This window comes from Rhincodon typus, chromosome 42 (assembly GCF_021869965.1).
Source record: "Rhincodon typus isolate 14 chromosome 42, sRhiTyp1.1, whole genome shotgun sequence".
Classification (NCBI taxonomy): domain Eukaryota; kingdom Metazoa; phylum Chordata; class Chondrichthyes; order Orectolobiformes; family Rhincodontidae; genus Rhincodon; species Rhincodon typus.
In genome coordinates, this window is record NC_063373.1 from 6,670,301 (window position 1) to 6,693,270 (window position 22,970).

At 45.7% G+C, this 22,970-nt stretch overlaps 1 protein-coding gene and 1 pseudogene across 2 annotated transcripts; one reads left to right on the top strand and one right to left on the bottom strand.

Moving 5' to 3' along the window:
- LOC109918847 overlaps positions 1–22,970 on the bottom strand; it is a 56,794-nt pseudogene that overhangs the window by 9,131 nt on the left and 24,693 nt on the right.
- On the top strand, positions 16,988–21,420 carry LOC109918854 (zinc finger protein 214-like). Of its 2 annotated transcripts, none has more exons than XM_048619286.1 (2): positions 16,988–17,090; positions 18,497–21,420. In XM_048619286.1, the coding sequence occupies exon 2, from the start codon at positions 18,813–18,815 to the stop codon at positions 19,506–19,508; it is 696 nt and encodes a 231-aa protein (XP_048475243.1). In that variant the 5' UTR covers positions 16,988–17,090; positions 18,497–18,812; the 3' UTR covers positions 19,509–21,420. The 2 variants fall into 2 exon arrangements, with proteins under 2 accessions (XP_048475243.1, XP_020374388.2); XM_020518799.2 differs by lacking the exon at positions 16,988–17,090 and adding an exon at positions 17,740–18,023 and having other exon boundaries at positions 18,497–20,600.

Here is a 22,970-nt window from a genome sequence, read left to right on the forward strand (position 1 = left end):
ACCCACAGGGAGAACACGCAAATTCCGCACAGACATTCACCAGAGCCAGAATCGAAGCCAGGACCCTGGCACTGTGAGGCGGCAGTGCTAACCCCTGAGCTGCCATGCCACCCCCCTCAATATTAGGGTCTTGCACAAATCAGGGGATTTTTGGAAAATTAAAACCAACGCACCAATTATCTCACTAGCCAATGCTTATTATATCTGAGGATGAATTAGATTTAGACCTGGGCACTTGTCAGTGTAAAGGTCCATCAATTCTCTCTGTATCACTACCATGGTGCTTGTTATTTTACAGACTTTCTCCCTCCCTTCAATTTCCTGATTTATTGCTCCTTCTGGGATGTCACTTAATTCCTCAGCACTAAAGACTGTTGCAAATTCACCTGCCAGTTGCTTAGTTTCCATCGTTATGTCTGTAAATTCACATTCAGTAGGACCTAAGCTCATTTTATTAAACCTGTTTAAAAATATTTCTGGAAAGTCTCAATTTGTTTTTATATTTTGGGGCTTCCGAGTGCCAGCCACCACTCAGGACTCCCAACAGACAGAAGGCAGTGAGACTTTCTGCTTGAAAATGTCCGTGAGCCCCAGGTGGACAGAGGAAACGTTTCAGGGATAACCTCAAGCCCTCACTGGTGAAATGTGATATTCCCACAGACGCCTGGGAGTCACTGGCCCAGGACTGTCCAAAGTGGAGGAGGAGCATGCGGGAAGGTATCGACATGAAACAGCGTAAGGAGTGCGCTGTTGCATCAACGCCCCACCCACCCCTTCCCGTGTGACCCCCTCCTGCCCCGAGTGTAACAGAGCCTGTGGTAGCTGCATCCATCTGTACAGCCACCTGTGGACTCACCCTGAGAGTGGAAGAGAATGACATTCTTGTCTGTGAGGGACCCTGATGATAACGATGATGTCTGCAGTAGTTTAAGCGAATAGATTCACTCATTAGTTTGCACAGATCTCAAGTAGAGTAAGCTAATAAATTTTCTTTATAACAAAATTGTATGTGTGTCTTCTTTTATTCAAGAGGAAGGGTCATTGGACCTGAAACGTTAACTCAGATTTCTCTCCACAGATGCTGCCAGACCTGCTGACCTTTTCCAGTGATTTCTGTTTTTGTTTAAGGTTTTAATATATTGTATTGTACACATTTCCATCCAGTAAGGAAAATGTACATATTATTTCACATCCTGCATGGGGAGTCACTGTCTGAGACTGGGGCAGCACGGTGGTTCAGTGGTCAGCTGTACTGCCTCACAGCACCAGAGACCCATGTTCGATTCCACCCTCAGGCGACAGTCTGTGTGGAGTTTGCACATTCTCTGTGCCCCCCGTGTCTGTGGGGTTTTCCTCCGGGTGCTCCGGTTTCTTCCCACAGTCCAAAGATGTGCAGGTTAGGTCGGTTGGCCATGGGAAATGCAGAGTGACAGGGCTAGGGTAGAGGGGTGGGTCTGGGCGAGGTGCACTTTGGAGGGTCAGTTGGAATCAATGGGCTGAATGGCCTGCTTCCACACTGTAGGGGTTCTATGCTGCAATTCTATAGTGTCCAGGGATGTGCAGGCTCGGTGGGTTAGCCATGGGAAATGCAGCATTACAGTGATAGAGTAGGGGCGTGAGGTGGGGATTTGGGTGGGATACTGTTTCGGAGGTTCGGTGCAGTCTCGATGGGCTGAATGGCCTGCTTCCACACTGTAGGGAGTCTAAGAGATAAAAGTAAACTATTTCCACCAGTTGGAGATTCTAGAACGAGGGGGAATAGTCTAAAAATTAGGGCCAGACTGTTCAGGAGAGATGTTAGGAAGCACCTCTACACACCAGGAACTCTCTGCCAGAGACAGCAACTGCCGACGTTCCAGGGAAAACAGCCCCAGCCTTTTCAGCCTCCCCCTACAGCTCAAACCCTCCAACCCCGGCAACATCCTTGTAAATCTTTTCCACACCTTCTCAAGTTTCACAACATCCTTCCTATAGTAGGGAGACCAGAATTACACACAGTATTCCAAAAGTGGCCCTAACCAATGTCCTGTACAGCCACAACATGACCCTCCCAACTCCTGTACTCAACGCACTGACCAATAACAGCAAGCGTACCAAGCACTTTCTTCACTGCCCTATTCTACCTGCGACTCCACCTTCAAGGAACTGTGAACCTGCACCCCAGGGCCTCTTTGTTCAGCGTCACTCCCCAGCGCCTTACCATTTAAGTCCTACACTGATTTGTCTTGACTCAGACTTGACTTGCCAAAGGGCTCTTTTGTCCTGTATGACTTACTAATTTAACAACCATGGCTCCATGCACCTTCTCAAAACCATTAAAATAAATCTTGAAACACTGAGGGCCTAACACAGACCCTGACAAGATTGCATTTGTCACTTCCTGCAAATCAGATTCGGGCTTGGAGGGTTTGAGCTTCAGGGGGAGGCTGGATAGGCTGGGGCTATTTTCCCTGGAGCATCGGAGGCTGAGGGGTGACCTTACAGAGGTTTATAAAATCATCAGGGGCATGGATAGGATGAATAGCCAAGGTCTTTTCCTCAGGTTAGGGGAGCTCTAAACTAGAGGGGCATAGGTTTAAGGTCAGAGGGGAAAAAAAAATGCAAAATCTTAAGTGGAATCAAGAAATGGATTACAAACCCTTTCTTTTCTCGGCTTTTTACTTAAGTGTTTGTTGCAATAAAGAGTTATTTTTATGTAACTGACGAAGGCTGGTGCGACCCTTCAAGGATCACCGGACCCGAAACATTAACTCTGTTTTTTCCTTCACAGATACTGCCAGACCTGCTGAGCTTTTCCAGCAACTTTGCTTTTGCTCCTGATTTACAGCATCCGCAGTTCTTTCGGTTTTTATTAAAAATCCTTGATCTGTGAGAGCTTGACACCACCCACTCAGGCTGCTTCTATTGTTCCAACTTTACAAAAAAAAACCCAAGGCCTCACGAGTTGCTTATCTTCTCATGGACAGCTCGGTGCCTGTTCCCCCAATCTCTCTTTAAAAGAAAACAGGACAAGACACACCTCTTAAAGCCATAGCATCATCTCAAAGTTTAACAATATCATTCCCCTCAGTTGATACAATTTCCACCCACCGTATGAACATCTAATGCTCTCAGATCATTGTGACTGCTATGGTCAGCAAGTTGAATGACAAATTGAAAACTTGCCCACAGTGCAATGATCCCAACTGATATTATTCCTGGACAGGCCAGATCCCAGACTAAAATCTGGCTTAACAAAAACAAATATGATCTACAAGGTGGTCTTGGTATGCATTTCATTTTAACAACAAAACAAATTTATTGCATAAAAGAATAAGATACAATAGAATAAACAAAACTGTTCACAAAAACATGTTTAAAAATTTCACAGCATGTGGTAAATAACCTGAATAATCCCAAAAGCATCCCATTCCAGTATGCAAGTATCGAATAGAAATTCACTTCTCCATCACACAAAGGGTTCGCTTCAGCCAGTCTTGATAATAATCTGATAGAATCAAGGAAGAGGCTTCATACAAGCAACTTCAGAATTTTTTGGTGGCCATGATGTGGAGGTGCCAGTATTGGACTGGGGTGGACAAAGTCAGAGCTCACATGACATCAGGTTTATTCCTGTCCAAACAGGTTTATTTAAAATCACAAGCTTTCGGAGCACTGCTCCTTTGTCAGGTGAGCGATCTCTGGCAGCGCTCCTAAAGCCTGCGATTTTAAATAAACCTGTTGGAATAAAACTGTTAGACCTGTTGGAGTCATACCTGACACTTTGGAAGATGGTCGTGGTTGTTGGAGGCCAGTCATCTCAGCTCCAAGACATCTCTGCAGGAGTTCCTCAGGGTAGTGTCCTGGGCCCAACCATCTTCAGCTGCTTCATCAATGACCTTTCCTCCATCATAAGGTCAGAAGTGGGGATGTTCGCACTATTTGTGACTCCTCAGATATGGAAGCAGTCGTGTCCAAATGCAACAAGATCTGGACAATATCCAGGTTTGGGCTCACAAGTGATATATCATATATATGCCACACAGATGCCAGCAATGACCATCTCCAATGAGAGATAATCTAACCACCGCCTCTTGACATTCAATGGTATTACTATCATTGAATCCCCCACTATCAACATCCTGGGGGTTACCATTGACCAGAAACTCAACTGGACTCACCACATAAATACAGTGGCTACAAGATCAGGTCAGAGACTAGGAATACTGTGTAATGATATTACACTGTGTAATGCGTAATTGACCTCCTGACTCTCCAAAGCATGTCCATTATGTACAAGGCATGAGTCAGGAGTGTGATGGAATACTCCCCACTTGCCTGGATGGGTGCAGCCCCAACAACATTCGAGAAGCTTGACACCATCCAGGACAAAGCAGCCTACTTGTTTGGCGCCACAACCACAAACATCCGCTCCGTCCACCACCAACGCTCAATAGCAGCAGTGTGTATCATATGCAAGATGGACTTCAGAAATTCACCAAAGATCCTTAGACAGCAAATTCCAAACCCCCTACCACTTCTATCTAGAAGGACAGGAGAAAAGATACGCGGTAACAGTATCCCCTGCAAGTTCCCCTCCAAGCCACTCACTATCTTGACTTGGAAATATGTCGCAATCCCTTCACTATCGTTGGGTCGAAATCCTGGAATTCCGTCCCTTAGGGCATTGCGGGTCAACCCACAGCACATGGACTGCAGTGGTTCAAGAAGGCAGCCCACCACCCCCTTCTCAAGGGGCAACTAGGGATGGGCAATAAACACTGGCCAGACAGTGACATACACAAACCAGAAATGAATTTAAAAATTAAATTTCAGTAAAGATTTCTGCAAACTATCAAACTGAAACCCAAAAGATTTTTTGTCAAGCTATTGGTGTTTTACCCAATCAGAAGGAAAAAAAAACAAATCTCTGACCTTCTAACTTGAAAGCCGAATGAGCAATTGTTTACTTGTAAAACTCCGCAAATGAAAACGAAACTCCATTTTCCACCAGAAGTCTCTCTCGTGCTCAAGCCATTTTTGTTTAAAAGTGACCATTGCTACAGAAATACTTACGTCAATCATTGAAAAGCTTCAGACGCACAGAAAACCCATATGCCACTTGTTCAAAATACAAATTATTGATATAAAGAAATCAAACACCTTACATCACAATACTTGAACATCGTCCTCTGTATGAACCAACTGCTGTCCCTATAAGGTTCGATGATTCAGTGATTCCCTTTCCAGAGATTAGTTGAGGAATGGACTTTCTCTCCTCTGTGAACTCGTCTGAAGAGGAATAAAGGAGTGAATCCCTTTCCAAGCTCAGAGCAGGTGAATGGTCAGTCCCCGGTGTGAACGCATTGGTGTCTCAGTAACTGGGATGACTGAGTGAATCCTTTCCCACATGCAGAGCAGTGGAACGGCTTCTCACCAGTGTGAACGCGCTGGTGTCTCAGCAAGTTGGATGACGAAGTGAATCCCTTCCCACACATGGAGCAGGTGAAGGGCCACTCCCCAGTGTGAATGAGCTGGTGCATCAGCAGACTGGATGAGCGAGTGAATCCCTTCCCGCACATGGAGCAGGTGAACGGCCTCTCCCCGGTGTGAGTCAACTGGTGCTGCTGTAGGTTGGCTAACCGACTGAATCCCTTCTCACACACGGAGCAGGTGTAGCGCCTCTCTCTGGTGTGAACTACCCGGTGGTTGCACAGGGCAGATGACGCATTGAATCCTTTGCCACACACGGAGCAGGTGAACGGTCTCTCCCCGGTGTGAATGCGCTGGTGTTTCTGCAGGTAGGACGGCTGACGGAATGCCTTCCCACACACCGAGCAGGTAAATGGTTTCTCCCCTGTGTGAATTCGCTGGTGTGTTACCATGTGGCACAAGTGAGTGAATCCCTCCCCACAGACGGGGCAGGTGAATGGCCTCTCCCCGGTGTGAACCCGTCGATGCATTTCCAGGGCTGACGGGACTCGGAATCCCTTCCCACAGTCCCCACATTTCCACGGTTTTTCCATGCTGCTGCTGTCCTCGTGTTTCTCCATTTTCAAATTATAAGGTGAAACTTTATTGATATAGGTATCATGTCTATGGTATCTCCCCACTGTGAATTGCACAATGCTTTTTCAGTATGTGTAACTGGTTAAAGCTCTTTGTGAGTGCAATAGAAGGCTCTCACTCCGGCTTGTGTCCTGGTGATTTTCCTGTCACACTGATTGTTAAAACCGGCAGACAGCAGAGTTAAATATTCCTCCTCCTGGATTCCAAAGCAATGGCATTCAATGAAGCGAGTAACTGTCAGATCCTGACATGAAGCTTGTTTTGAGATCTGTGTCTGCAATATCCTGTAAAGGTAATTATAAAAGTTACTACTGGAAACGGATGCAATAAATGATTTCAAAATTCAATTTGATGGGCACTTGATGGAAACAAACTTGCAATGCATGGGGTGGCGGTACATGATATGAATTGAATCAGAGATAGTAGGAACCACAGATGGTGGAGAATCCGAGACAACAAGGTGCAGAACTGGCTGCTGTGTTCATCCAGCTCTGCACCTTGTTGTCTATGATAATGAACTGGCTTGTTCACAGAGAGTTAGCATTGACTCAAGTTGCTGAATGGACTCCTACAGTGCTAGAACGGCTCTATGAATAGAAATATAAAGCATGACTACAGCGTGATATAACATGACTCGAAATAATAATAAATATGCCTTAGCAGAAAACTACCCTTTCAGCCAGACAAATAAATGCATCAACTGAGGGAGTAAAGTGTGACAATACCTTTTAAGACAGACAGAGACCTGAACCGAGCTCTGCAGAGTCTGCTCCCTCCCTTGGATTCACTCCAGTTGCAATAAGTGAACAGTTTTCCCCCCTCTCTCCCTCTCCCAGGATGAGAAATGGAAAGGGGGAGACATTGCTCCCAGAGGATGCAGTTTCTCTCTGAAACTCACAGGGCAACTTCCGCGTTGTGACGCCATCAATGGGAGGGGCGGGGCGGACAGCAGGCCCACGCTGCGCCTGCTCCGGATGGCGGGCCGGCACTGCGCCTGCGCTGCCATGCTGCTGCCCCCCCTTGCAGCCGAGGGAGGGTAGGGCGCTTTGCACCATCCTTCTGCCTTCATTTTCCTCCAAGTCGCGCAGTTTTAAGTTCAAACAAAGCACAGGCATGGGCAATTGCACCAATGGAAAGATGCACCCGCATTTGCTTTGAAAATGTTCCTTTATGTTGTCGTACACCCAGCCAGCCCATGGGAGTCAATGCCAAGTCCTTGGCCTCTGCAATATAGTGGGTGTGGGGAGGTAGCAGACCACCCCCCCCCCTTTCCCCAGGGACATGAAGGCATGGGTGCATGGCTGGAGTTAGAGGAGCACTGGAGGGCATTGACTGGAGACTTTTGCCATTAAAAATAAATCCAAAAACAGAAATTGCTGCAAAGGCCAAGCAGGTCTGGCGGCATCTGTGGAGAGAAATCAGTTAACGTTTCAGGTCCGGCGACCCTTCTTCAGAGCTGATGATAGCTAGGAAAATGTTGGTTTTTAATTCAGAAGACAGAGTGGGGGAAGGAGTAAACGATAGGGCCCAAAGAAAGAGAAAGAGAGAGAGGGGAACAGTTGGACAAAGGAATTGATAATGATCAGCCTGGGAGAATGATTAGTTATAAGTAGACAATTAATGGCTAACAATGGGTTGTGTGTAATAGCAGACCATGTGACAATAAACAAAGCCTGGTGTGTGGGGATTGGGGTAAGGACAGGGGACAGGATGCCTCAAGCCCTCAACTTGAACATGATATTGAATCCAGAAGGCTGTAGGGTTCCCAAGTGGAAAATGAAGTGTTGTTTTGCCAGCTTGCACTGAACTGTGCTGGAGCACTACAACAAGCCCAAGGCAGATATTTTGGCCCAACTCCCACACAACAGGCCTTGTTATCACATGGTCTGCTATTACACACAACACATTCTTAGCCACTAACAATCCCCATTACTAGGTATTCATCCTCCTAGCCAGATCATTATGCACTTCTGTAAGAGTGACCTTCTTGGAGGTGGAGGAGTTTGTTTAAGCGAATCGAGCAGTTTATTACAAGCAGTTACCAGTAAATGCAGGGAAAGGAGTTCTAGGTAGACACGCGGGAATACCAAACTCACTCTGATTCATGAGCACAAGTTATAGCTTTTCATACACAGAAATAAACAACTTGTCTCGCAATCATCAGCAGTTTATCTCTAACTGCCACCCCTCCCCCACCACCAACTTCTGGTGTGGTCACCCCCTGGGGCATATCATGTGCTCTCATTTTAGTTTGATAATTTAATCAGAGTTTTAAAGTTTAATCAGCTATCTACTTTGTCAGCTATTCCTGTCCTGTCTAATCTTGTCAATCATCTAATGGTGAGGGTGCATGGTCCTGTGATCTAACTGAAATGTCACAGAGGTGTTGGTCATTTCAACATAATTAGTAAACCACATTGTTCCACTAAGTAAGCCTTGCTTAAGCATTTTCAGTCACTATTTCTACTATACTTGTGTGTGTGTGTGTGTGTGTGTGTGTATGGGGGGGGTGGTGCGAGGAAACAGTCTTCCTTTTCACCTTCTTTGTCTGTCCAACTATTCTTCTCACTCTTTGGGCTCTATCTCCGCCTATCGTTTACTCCTAACCTCCTCCCCCAACTGTCTTCTACTTGAAAACCAACTTTTGCCTGCCTACCATTCAGTTGAGGGTCACTGAACCCAAAAATGCTGATTTCCCTCCACTGATGCTGCCAGACCTGCTCAGCCTTTCCAGCAATTTCTGGTTTTGTTTCTGATTTCCAACACGCGCAGTTCTTTCAGTTTTTATAAATCCAAACACCTTGTCTTGATCCATAAAAATAGATAACAAGCCTTCTGTTTTTAAAAGCAAAACAAGCTTTATTGTGTTGTTATGGAGTCTTCACATTTGACATCTTTTGAGAACTTAACTTTTTAACGATTGTGATAAAATTCATCTAAAGATCAGTGCAGACACGTGGAATTTTTCTTGAAAAGAGAAATGAATACACATTGGATTTTTTTTTGAAAACAAGGCATCACATGTTTCAGCTCATTGCACAATTTGTTTGCGAAAGGTCACTGCTATGAGATTTGTGGCCTTTCTGTTTGAGCAGTGTTTTTGCAGAGAGATGGAAGTTTTGTTTTTCAGTTGAGGGGAAAAGGCTGTTCGGCTCTTGTGTTTCTGAAGCACCTTTGTCATGAATCCAGCGTGATATATCTCATTTTCTCTTGAATAGCAACCAGAAGACTCTCAATACAATGTTTCCTGGACAGGCTGTGTGTGCCAGGCCCCAGACACAACGGCAGTGTCTTATGACTAGCCTACGAGTGCTAGAATACCAGATCAACAATGAACTGAACGTTCCACATTTTACCCTTTCATGTGACCTTCAAGTTCTAACCATTATTGGCCACAGGTAATTTATCCCTCCAAAAGTGAATATCAATTTTTGATTTCCTTCATCAAGTGTGTATGCGTGCATGTGCCTTGAGTTAATTAAACGGTTAAACATTTGTGTCTTCACACGACAATTGGTGTTTTAGGCATTTCAGAATGCTGAAGCGACAAATTTTATTTTATGATAAACACAGTATTGATTAATTAAAGCAGCCTGATTGATCTTTGATTGCCTTAGGGCCACCAGACAGGCCAAGTTAGGAACTGGGTGAAACAATTAAGTTTATGTTGTGATCCGGGAAGCAGTGGGGCTAGAGAGAAACAGTAAATTCCTCTCGTGTCAGTCATAATTGTATATATACAAAAAAATTACACAAACCAATCACTATTCACTTAATATTATTTCTAAATATGCATATTATGTCTTTTGGTTTAATTCTTACTACATCTAAGGTTTCTCTTATAAAGACATGTCAATCTTAAAAGGTGTTCAATTTGATAGGGTTCTAAGTCCCCAGGCAGAAATTTCCTCAGCTCCAGCTATTCTCAAAAGGTGAAATCTCCGTTTACCGTCTCTTGACAATGGATGCACATTGTAACGAGTCCAAGCTAAGCTGCTGGCTACTTTCTTTTGCAAGAAGACATGCTACACCTATTGTAGTATCTTCCATTCGCTTCAAAGCCGGCAATACACAATGTTTGTCCCTTATAAGATTTAAACTGACATTGGGCTTCTCTCAACTTCCGCATGGTCAATAATGATGTTCGTGTTGTACTGACTGTGCTTATAGCGCAGGTCTAACAGTCATATTTCAGTTAACTTCTCTTTGTGAGCTGCAAACACCATAAATTGCAACCAAAACCATTTTCTCAGCAAACACACAGATAAACTGAAAACAGAATACCTTCCTAAAGTCTCTGTGATGATGTAATATTCACTGATGTTAAAAAAAAACACATTTTGCAAAATAAGGGTCTATATGATTTCATACTAGCCTAGTTTTGTAATGACTTTCTCAAACAAATCAAAACATCTCTGAATTCTGTCCTCAGTGGACTTGGGCTCCAGCCAAAGGTTCCTTGTCAAATCAAAACCAGGAATGGAACTCTATTCACTCAGAGTTATTTCCTCTTGCATAACTTAAGTTCTTTTTTAGCTGGTTCCCTGCTTTTTGATATCTTTCAATCTTGAAACTCACTCTCTTTCCTGATTTATTTCCTTTCTTGTTAACTTCGCTCTCTAATGTTCAAGTATTGGTTTTCTCATTTCTCTTTTACCAGCTCTTTCAAATTTGAGCTTTTGAATTCCCATTTTTTCTGCTTTCTCCTTCTCTTTTTCCTTTCTTGTGGAACTTGACTTCAAGTTATAGAGTCCTGGAGTCACACAGCACGGAAACAGACGCTTTGGTCCAACCAGTCCCTGCCAACCATAATCCCAAGCTAAACTAGTCCCACCTGCCTGCTCCTGGCCCATATCCCTCCAAGTCTTTCCCATTCATGTATCTATCTAAATATCTTTTAAACATTGTAATTGTACCTGGATCCACCACTTCCTCAGGAAGTTCATTCCACACAAAAACCACCCTCTGCATAAAAAAAATTTCCATTCACGTGTTTTTTTTAATCTCTCTCCTCTCACCTTAAAAATATACCCCCAGTCTTGAAATCCCATCTGAGGGAAAAGACACCATTAACCCTATCTATACCCCTCATGATTTTATAAACCTCTATATTATCACCTCTCAACCAGTGTAAAAAAGTCCCAGCTCATCCAGCCTTCCTTTATAACTCAAACCTGCCATACCTGGCAACATCCTGGTAAATCTCTTCTGAGCCCTCTCTAGTTTCATAATATCTTTCCTATAACTGGGCAACCAGAACCAGACAGTACTCCAGAAGGGGCTTCAACAATGTCCTGTACAACCTCAAAATGATGTCCCAATGACTACATTCAAAGGTATTTCATTTGCAACTGAATCCTAGCCAACTCAAGCTGCTTTCCACTTCCAGATGGCCTTCCTCTAATCCCAAATATTGTGCTATTCCATCCACTATTTGATTTATTTGTTCCAGCTTCCAACTCTAACTCCAACCCATCTGCCAATTCTACTGACTTTGAAATAAAAGAGAACAGCTTGATATCGCAAGGGGCAGCAACGGTGAAGTCAGAATATCCCACAGTGGACAATTACTGGGAGATTGTGCGCACATGTAGTAGAGATATGAGACAGCAGGAAATGGAAGACTCAAAGAATGATTTTTACCCTTTGGTAAACTGACCGGTAACGAAGGAAAAGGAGACCGAGTCTGTGATTAAATTGCTATAAAGCACATAAGACTCCCAAAGTTAGTGGGAATCCCCACATTGTTTCAGCTTATAACTGAAAACCCTCTTGGTAATGGTCAATAAACCTTCAATAGAGGACTGGGGCCACCCTCAGGTCAAATTCCAGAGGTCAGAGGTCAGAATCGCACCTTTCGACCAACCAGGACACGACATGCCATTCAGTGAGAGTTAAATTGAAAGTTAGGCGTTTAAGCCATAATGCAACACAATTAGGAGACTATGTTAACTTTCAACTGCTTTCAGGGAGCTCCAAATGAGTCTATCACACTTAACTGTAGCAAGGTTGTATTTTAAAAGTTGTTTGGTCTCCTGAACAACCAGGTTTAAACACTGAGTTAGTAGTTAGAAGATGTGGCACGTACCAAAGTTAGTGATAGGTAGGTTGTCCAACCAGAACAGGGTGAATAACTGTTATTTTGTGTACAGAATTTTAGCATATAAATTTTAACTCCATGGAGAGCCTTTGAGCTGCTCCCCTCATGCATAGGACTAAACTACTTACATCTCGGACTTGGACTGTTGACTCTGTTATTTTACACACTGTCCACTTAGCCTTTCAACTTGACATTGTCGCAAAACCCACAGGGGCAGAACTTCCTCTCCAGAGAGTCTGAATAATTGACAAAGTGAAATCCACTGTGAAAACCTGTTGCTTCAAACCATGCCAAGATCCCAGCACACTCTGCCCCCGATTTTGTAACAAACCTTTCCAAAACCGTTCGTACTTAAAGAGAAAGTTGAACACCCAGCGATCGACTGAGGAATCTGCTTCATACGTTGTCACATTTTTAGACAGAACAAAACTTGACCACAATCAAAAAGTTAAACTATATCACCACTACGGCCGTAACACAAATAACATGTACAGACTTACATGAAAACACTAGTTTTCTTACTCCCTCATGAGAGTTCCCATCAACTTTAATTGAACATCGAAGGCTCATTTACTTCCTGGGACCAAGTCAAAGGCATGCCACAGCTCTCCAGAATTCAACTGAATTCTTCTCGGTATCCATCATGTTTTTAAGGAGATCATCCCATTAGCTTTGGCTAAATGACCCTCACATTTCCTTTGTGACGTCAAAATTTTAGGCTCATCAGTTCAAGCATAGGGCCTCACCCGTTTCTTTTTAAGCTCAGGTGTCTCCTTCATTATTTCACTATCCTCAATATGAACTCTGACTCTGCGTAAGGTTCCCTTTTAAAGGTAATTATTCAGATTCGTTCCAACTGCATTTACTTGGAGTTTGGTTTCCAATGTATCAAACAAGTATCGTCTGGCTATCTATATTTACAAGAATTCTAAAGCCAAACTAGATATTATTGTATTAAAATCTACAAATTATGACTCTTCACACATTACAGCAGGATGATGGTGGGATGAATGCACCCTGTGTCTCCTCTGTGCGTTTAGTTAACAATTAAATCCCCTGTAGCATTCCCCAACATGACAAAAGGAATTTAATGCCTAGAAGTATCACATGGGATGCCTAGCACAGCTGCCTCACAGTGCCAGGTTCGATTCCACCCTTGGGCGACTTTCCGCGTGGAGTTTGCACGTTCACCTCGAGTCTGCATAGAATTTCCTCCAAGTGCTCTGCAGTCCAAAGATGTGGGTGAGGTGGATTGGCCATGCTGAATTGCCCCGTAACATTCATGGCGAGGTGGGTGAGCCATGGGAAATGCAGGGTTAAAGGGATAGGGCAGGCGGGGGCTGGGGCTGGACGAGATGGTGAGTTGGTGGGGGCTCGATGGGCCGAATGGCCTGCTTCCACATTGTAGGGATTCTAAGTGCGAGGTGATGTGACAGGGAGAGGCAGTGAAAACACTTAATAAGACAGTTCTTAAGACGGAGCAAGTTCGCAGGGAGCATGACAAGACGGGTGGGTGTTCATGTGCAAAGATTGGTTGAAGGTGGCAGGACCTAAAGAGAGAAATTAACCTTGGAGTATAGGAGGTCGAAGGAGGGGGAAAGAATTGATGGTTAAGGTTTTGAGCAGGAGAGACAGAGGGAGATTTGAGGAAGAACGTTTTTATCCAGCAAGTGGCAGTAAACTGGAACTCACTGTCGATAATGGTGTGGAAACAGAGATGAATTTAATGGAAATTTGGGTGGGCACTCGCATGGCAACAATAATAGCAACTCAGAGATAGTAAGAACCGCAGACGCTGGAGTCACAGACAACACAGTGTGTGAGCTGGATGAACACAGCAGGCCAGGCAGCATCAGAGGAGCAGGAAGGCTGACGTTTCGGGTCGGGACCCTTCTTCAGTAAATAATAGCAACTGAATGGTTGGATCTAGAGAGAGAGCCTTCCTTCCTCAGAAGTGTCACGGACCCGAAACGTTAACTCTGATTTTTTTTCTCCACTGATGCTGCCAGACCTGCTGAGCTTTTCCAGCAACTTCTGTTTTTGTTCCTGATTTACAACATCTTTTGGTTTTCCCTTGGCTATTCACCCTATCCATGCCACTCATGATTTTATAAACCTGTATAAGGTCACCCCTCAGCCTCTGATGCTCCAGGGAAAATAGCCCCAGCCTATTCAGTCTCTCCCTATAGCTCAAACACTCCAAACCCGGTGACACCCTCGTAAACCTTTTCTGCATCCTTTCAAGCTTAACAACATCTTTCATAGAGCAGGGAGATCAGAAATGAAAAGATTGAAGGGTGGGTTTATGATAAACTATAAAGGTGCTAAAGGGGATCAAAGGAGTACCCAGCGAGACTATGGGATTCACAGCGAGTGGTTAAGGTGAACAGTGTTTAAGGAAAAGCTGGACACGGTCATGAACGAGAAAGGAATTGAAAGGAATGTTGATGGGAGGAAGATGACAAGGAGTGAGTGGTGGAGTGAGATTGGAGTCTCGTGTGGAACATAAATACTGAATCAGACCAACTGAACCAGCTGGCCTGGCCCTGTGCTTTAGGTCTAAAATATGGAAAGATCCATCTGTAATGGTAGTACAAACACTATTTACCATCCAGGATTAAATAAATGCACTTCCTCAGCTTCTGAGGATCATTTCAGTGGAAATATGCAGTCCCAGGGCTCAAAAGGCATTAGTCCCACTGGAACAAAGTGGGCGAGAGCGGCCAGTCCAGCAGGTGAAGAGAAAAAAAAACACATACAAAACCCTCCCAACCCCTTCCACTTCACCAACTGCCAGAACAAACGCGGTTCAGTCTTAGATGTGATTCAGAGCGGCAGAATAGCTGAACCCGTCCCCACTGATCACTTGTGTCCCCGCTGGTGTCTCAGCAGATGTTGTGACTGAGCGAAGCCCTTCCCGCACACAGAGCAGGTGAATGGCCTCTCCCCGGTGTGAACCCGGTGGTGCGTCCGCAGGTTGGTCAATCGAGTAAAGCCTTTCCCGCACACCGAGCAGATGAACGACCTCTCCCCGGTGTGAAGTCGCTGGTGTGACAGCAGGTTGGATGAGTCACTGAACCCTTTCCCGCACTCGGAGCAGGTGAACGGCCTCTCCCCGGTGTGGACCCGCTGGTGTATCTGAAGGCCAGACGAATGAGGGAATCCCTTCCCGCACACGAGACAAGTGAATGCCCCTTCCCCGGTGTGAACCTGCTGGTGTCTCAGCAGGGTGGACGAGTGAGGGAACCCCTTCCCGCACACGGAGCAGGTGAACGGCCTCTCCCCCGTGTGGACCCGCTGGTGGGTCAGCAGGTTGGACGACTGCGTGAAACTCTTCCCGCACACCGAGCAGGTGAACGGCCTCTCCCCGGTGTGGACCCGCTGGTGCGAGAACAGGTTGGATGACTGGGTGAACCCTTTCCCGCATGTGGAGCAGGTGAATGGCCTCTCCCCGGTGTGAACTCGCTGGTGTTTCAGCAGGCTGGACGAGTCACTGAAGGCCTTCCCACACTCCGAGCAGCTGAATGGCCTCTCGCCGTTGTGGAGCCGCTGGTGCGACAGCAGGTGGGATGACTGAGCGAATTCTTTCCCGCACTCGGAGCAGGTGAACGGCCTCTCCCCGGTGTGAAATCGCTGGTGCGTCAGCAGGATGGATAACCGAGTGAATCCTTTCCCACAAACCGAGCAGCTGAATGGCCTCTCCCCAGTGTGAATGCGACGATGAATCTCCAACACAGACGGGGAGCGGAATCCTTTCCCGCAATCCCCACATTTCCACGGTTTCTCCATGGTGCCTGTTTCCTTGTGTTATCCCCTAAGATTTTTTTTTCCCCTACTGTTAGTGCACTGGAACACCCTCGCTCAGGTGAGAATCTCTAGTCTTTTCTGGTGATAATAATACTTAAAACCTTTTGAAGCAGCCAAAACCGACTAAGAATTTTCCTTATGGATTCAAGGAGTGATGTTACTCCTATCCCATGAATCAAGGGACTCTTGTCAGGCCTTCATGTGATATTTTGGCTTGCGATTTCAGGCAGCAATGCCTCTCCTTCCAATATCCTGTGAAAAAGAGATTACAAAAGTCATTGCTGCCAGTACAGGACAGAAATTCAGAACAAATCATTATGGTTAGAGGTAGCAAGAACTGCAGATGCTGGAGTCAGAGTTCACACAGCATGGAGCTGGAAGAACACAGCAGGCCAGGCAGCATCAAGGGAGCTCATTCTACTTTCTGTGCAACTTCTCTCTCATTCCTTAAAAGTTGCAAATCTCTATCCTACACACTCTTCTTTAATTCTCACTCTGCTGTTTCTAATATTCACCCCCCCACCATTGTCCAGGAGGGGCTGATTCCCTAAAAACTGTACATTTCCATCCCACACACTTCTCCCTCCATTTTGACTCTGCTATACCTAATATGCCCCTCTCCCCATTCTCCTAAAGGATCTGATTGATGCTCATTGACAGACCCACACTCACCTCTTCCTGGGCACAGGGATCTCAGCACCATCACAAACAAGCAGCTACCCTCACTCCCGCTACTGCGCATGTGCTGGTCGGGGCCGAGGCGCTGGTCACGTGGATTGGAGCCGCCAGCCGTCGCAAAGGCGGCGCTTTGATTGGACGGAGCGCCCCCAGCGTGCGCGCTGGCGGAATTCCAGCTATTCCCATTGGCCAACTGCACCGAACGTCACGGGGTCGAGGAAACACCGGCGCGGCGACGTTTTCCACGTCACCGCCTGAACGTTTGATCGGGGAGGGTTGACCAATGGAAATCCCTGGAGGACCGGAACGAGTCTGGTCCTCCTGCCAATCAGAGACCCCCATTGTTTAATGCGGAAGTTGCCCATTGCTGCTCAGCAAAGCTGCTGCTGCTCCTCTCTCTCTGAATGAAGATTGAGCTTCACCCCCAGACTGCAACTTCCTCCTCTGTCCAACATCCGTGAGCACAGCACTCTCTTTTCTCACCCACACCCTTTTCCATTTCTTTTCTCATTCTGGGGTTGAATTTGTTTATTTGCACTATCTTTCTCTCTGCTCTCTCCTCTCTCTCTCTCTTTTCTCTCTCAATGCTTTTCGAAGAATCCAAGACAGTTCTCGCAATGACTGAGGCTAGCTTTCAACGTCAGATTATTTTTTTTTTTTTAAAATTGAATTTAAATTCTGCAACTTTTAAAAATGGTGTTTGGACCCATGTCCCCAGACCATTTATAAAAACCGAAAGAACTGCGGATGCTGTAAATCAGGAACAAAAACAGAAGTTGCTGGAAAAACTCAGCGGGTCTGGCAGCATTTCTAAGGGAAGGTCACTGGACCCGAAACGTTAACTGATTTTTGTTTTCTTTACAGATGCTGCCAGATTTGCTGAGTTTTTCCAGCAACTTCTGTTTTTGTCCCCAGATCATTTGCCCAGGGCGTCTGCGTTACTAGTCAAGTGTTGTTATGACACTGCTGACTCCCCTGGCCAGTATTTAACTGAACAGTTAAGTAATATTGGACAGGAGTATGAGTTTATTTATGGTTGCGTAAATTTCGTTTATAATTATTTCTAGTTATGTTGTAGAGTACTGTAGCCACGTGATATATTTCCAATCATAGTCATTACAGAACAGGAGAAGACCACTTCAATCCATGCTGACTCTGTGGACCTATCTAATCAGACTCATTTCCCTCCTTATCCACCGAGTACTGTAAGTTTATTTCTCTAAAGGACCCATCCAATTTCATTTGGATATTGATCGTCTCCACTTCCATCCTTGGAGAGAGCAAGTTCGAGGTTGTTACCACTCGTTGCCTGAGTAAAGTTCTTCCTCTAATTCCCTCCCACTTCCACATCCTAGTCTGTCAATATGCATAGAGCAACGCAAATAATCAGGTTAGCAGTCTGCATGAGCATTTACTTTTAAGACCATAAAACATAGGAGCAGAAATTAGGCCATTCAGCCCGAGTCTGCTCCGCCATTCAATCATGGCTGATAAGTTTCTCAACCCCATTCTCCTGCTTTGTCCCCATAACCCTTGATCCCCTTGATAATCAAGAACCTGTCTATATCAGTACTCAATGACCTGGCCTCCACAGCCTTCTGTGGCAGTGAATTCCATAGATTCACCACTCTCTGGCTGAAGAAGTTTCTCCTTATCTCCGTTCTAAATACCAAACGTAGGTGTGTAAGCATGGATCTGCCAAATGAGTCAGGAATCAGAAGAACGGGGAGGGTGTGTATCAGCAGAGGGAGAGGGTGTGCGATGGAGGTTTACAGTTTTTGGGGAATGAGTGGTCCATGAAGTTTATATGTTAAACTCTGAAGTTCTATCTGGTACTGAGATTGATTACTTTATCATTTACAGGATTTTAAGGGGAAGATTTACACACAAATCTCAACGAGAGTTTTATCCTACCTGCAAGTTACAAAACTTGGGGAAACAAAAATCTTGCCATTCAGAGCAAGGTGGGACTGTGTGTCGAAGGGATTTCAACTAATCATTGAACCTGGAGAGACCTCGGGAAGCCCGCGCCATCGAGAAGCCATGGAAATGTGGGGAATGTGGGAAGGGATTTCGAGTCCCATCGGAACTTGAGATTCATCGGCGCAGTCACACTGGGGAGAGGCCGTTCTCCTGTTCTGTGTGTGGGAAGAGATTTATTGCATCCTCCAACCTGTTGATGCACCAGCGGGTTCACACTGGCGAAAGGCCATTCACCTGCTCCGAGTGTGGGAAAGGATTCAGTCGGTCTTCCAGCCTGTTGACACACCGGCAAGTACACACTGGGGAGAGGCTGTACACTTGCGCTGCGTGTGGGAAGAGATTCACTCAGTTATCCAACCTCTTGTCACACCAGCGGGTTCACACGGGGGAGAGGCCATTCACTTGCCCTGTGTGTCAGAAAGGTTTCACTCGGTCATCCAACCTATTAGCCCACCAGCGGCTTCACAATGGAGAGAGGCTGCTTACCTGCTCCGAGTCTGCCAAGGGCTTCGCTGGGTCATCCCAGCTGCAGGCGCGTCATCGAGTTCACGCTGGGAAGAGATCGTTTGCTTGCTCCGTGTGCGGGAAGGGATTCACCAGGTCATCCAAACTGCTGAGACACCAGCGGGTTCACACCGGGGAGAGGCCTTTCGCCTGCCCTAACTGTGGGAAGGGTTTCACCCAGTTATCCCACCTGCAGACGCACCAGCGCGTTCACACCGGGGAGAAGCCTTTCATCTGCTCCGAGTGCGGGAAGGGGTTCACCCAGTTATCCCACCTGCAGACGCACCAGCGAGTTCACACCAGGGAGAGGCCGTTCGCTTGTTCCGAGTGCGGGAAGGGCTTCAGTCGATTGTCGAACCTACGCACACACCAGCAGGTTCACAAATAATTGCACGGAGTGGAATTCTGCTATGAATCACATCCAGGACTGAACCGTGTTCATTCAGAGAGTGGGAGGGATGAAGGGTTACTTTCTGCTGGACCGGCCGCTCTCACCCACTTTTCTTCCACCGGGGTTGATGTTTTTTGAGCCTGGGACTGCACATTGACACTGAAATGATTCACAGAAGCTGAGGTAGTGCTTTAACGTAATCCCGGATGATAAATAGTGTTTGTCCTACCACTACACGTCGATCTCAGATAGATACGTTAGTCTCTGCTCTGCTGAGTCTCCAGCACATCACATAAAATCATGAGGGGTATAGATAAGGTGAATGGCAGGAGTCTTTTGCCTAGGGTGGGGGATTTCAAGACCAGGGGCATATTTTTAAGGTGGGAGGAGAATTATTTTAAAATAATACACGAGGGACAATTTTTTTTACTCATAGGGTGGTTCGTTTGTGAAATGAACTTCCAGACGAAGAGGTGAACGCGGGTACAGTTACTATATTTAAAAGACATTTAGATAAGTACGTGAGTAAGAAGTGCTTGGGGGGACATGGGCCAAGTGCACGCAGGTGGGATGAGTTTAGTTTGGGTTTAGGGTTGGCATGGATTGGTTGGACTGAAGGGTCTGTTTCCGTGCTGTATGACTCTCAGAACCAGGCCAGTCAGCACAATTGGTCTGTCTCAATATTTATGCTCTGTTTGAACCTCCACGTACCCCTCTTCATCTCCCTCATCAGCATGTCCTTCTATTCTTCTTTTCCCTCAGGCCTGTATCCAGCTTCCCCTTAAATGTATTCCTGCTGTTCGCCTCAACCACTTGCTATGGGAACAAGTTCCAATTCTGTACAAGTGGACGAAGATTCCCCTCGAGCTGTTTTTCTGTGAAGAGCTGGATCTCTGCCTAGCATTTAAAATAAAGACCAAACATGTTCACACCTGAAATTTTAAGGCAGTATCGTTTCTTAGGTTACTTAGCAATCAAGGTTCAAATAGAAATCATAAGACCATGAGACATAGAAGCAGAAATTAGGCCATTCAGCCCATCGAGTCAACTGTGCTGTTCAATCATGGCTGATAAGTTTCTTAATATCTTTCTCCGGCTTTCTCCCCATAACCCTTGACGATCAAGAACCGTCTTAAACATACTCAATGACCTGGCCTCCACTGCCTTCAGTGGCAATGAATTCCACAGATACGCCACTCTCTGGCTGAAAAGGTTTCTCCTTATCTCATTCTAAAAGGGTCTTCCCTTTACTCTAAGGCTGCGCCTCTGGTGTCCTAATCTCCCAATGTTTTCCCAACGTCCACTCTGTCCAGGCCATTCAGTATTCTGTAAGTTTCAGTTAGATCCCCCTGCTTCATTCATCTAAACTCAATTAAGTATAGATCCAGAGTCCTCAAACGATTCTCATATGTTAAGCCTTTCATTTCTCGGACCATTCCTGTGAACTTCCTCTGGACCAGCGACTAGGGCCAGTACAGGTATGGGGCCCAAAATTGCTCACAATACTCTAAATGTGGTCTGACCAGAGCTTCATAAAGCCTCAGAAGTACGTCCCTGCTTTTATATTCTAGTCCTCTCAAAATAAATGCCAACATTGTGTTTGCCTTCCTAACTACCGACTCAACCTGCAAGTTTACGTTAAGAGAATCCTGGGCTAGGATTCCCGAGTCCCTTCGCACTTCAGATTTCTGAATTTTCTCCCCATTTGGAAAATAGTCTATGCCTCTATTCTTCCTACCAAAGTGCATGACCTCAGACTTTTCCGCATTGTATTCCGTCAGTATTGCAGTGTCAGTATTACTAGAGCTCTAATGCATGTTTTTACATTTGACTTGTATTTTTATATTGTGTGTGTGTGTTTTACAGAGGTGGAAGTGTGGCTTTATATTAAATTTTCAGGCTGTGAAATGTTTGTTTGCATGGATTTTAATGAGGTGCTTCATCTTTTGAGGTGACAAGTTCAGCGTATTCGGAGGGAGAACGGGCAAAGGACCAATCTGCTGTTGCCTGCTGATGGGAATCACAGGGGCAGAACAGTAGCTCAGTGGTTAGCACTGCTGCCTCGCAGCGCCAGGGACCCTGGTTCGATTCCACCCTCAGGCGACTGTGTGTGTGGAGTTTGCACATCCTCCCCGTGACTGCTTGGGTTTGCTCTGGGTGCTCCGGTTTCCTCCCACAGTGCGAAGGTGTGCAGGTTGGGGTGGATAGGCCATGCTAAATTGTCGCGTAGTGTCCAACGATGTGCAGGCTTAGGTGGGTTAGTCACGGAAAATGCACGGTTACAGAGATAGGTCTGGGTGGGATGCTCTTTGGAGGGTCAGTGTGGACTCGATGGGCTGAATGGCCTGTTTCCACGCTGCAGTGATTCTATGACGATGAAAGATCGAAACATTCAGAAGTAGTCAGGCAATATGCAGGTTTCCATCGTGGAGAAAATGTAGGGCCACGACATTAACATCAGCTGTAGTGCTGTTAATGTAGTGGTCCTGGGCTGAAACGAAGCCCTGAATGGCTTTAAAGTGAGCACAATAGAAATTCCGGAAGCAAAATGCTGTCGAAAAGATAACTTTAAACAAAATATGTTCTAATGGTCAGGAGTGTTGCTGAACAAAGAGACCTTGGAGTGCAGGTTCTTTGTCCCTTGAAAGTGGAGTCCCAGATAGACAGGATAGTGAAGAAGGTGTTTGGTTCGCTTGCCTTTATTGGTCAGTGCGTTGTGTATAGGAGTTGGGAGGGTCATGTTGGGGCTGTACAGGACATTGGTTAGGGCCACTTTTGGAATACTGTGTTCAATTCTGGTCTCCCTGCTATAGGGAGGATGTTATGAAACTTGAAAGGGTTCACAAAAGATTTACAAGGTTGTTGTCAGGTTGGAGGGTTTGAGTTATAGGAAGAGCCTGAATAGGCTGGGGATATTCTCTCTTGAGCGTCAGAGGCTGAGAGGTGACCTTATAGGGGTTTATAAAATCATGAAGGGCATAGATAAGGTGAACAGCTAAGGGCTTTTTCCTACGGTGGGGGAGTCCAAAACTAGAGGGGTATAGGTTTACGGTGAGAGGGAAAAGATTTTAAAAACGGACCTGAGGGATAGCTTTTTCACGCAGAGGGTGGTGCGTGTATGGAATGAGCTGCCAGAGGAAGTGGGTGGGGGCTGGTACAATTACAACATTTAAAAGGCATCTGGATGGGTACATGAACAGGAAGGGTTTAGAGGGATATGGGCCAAATGCTGGCAAATGGGAATAGATTAATTTAGGATAGCTGGTCGGCATGGACAGGTTGGGGAGAAGGGTCTGTTTCTATGCTGTATAACTATATTACTCTATGACTCTAAGTCGTCGTCAGTGAGCTAAGCTATCAGCTTATTTAAGGCTGTCATGATCGTTGTGGTCAACTGCAACATCCACAAGCCGAGCTACAAATCTACTCCAAAACTTTAGAGGTGTCATGACCAGTTGC

Excerpts from the sequence above, each read along its gene's own strand:
- LOC109918854 (XM_048619286.1), top strand. The coding sequence starts at position 18,813 with ATGCACCAGCGGGTTCACACTGGCGAAAGGCCATTCACCTGCTCCGAG.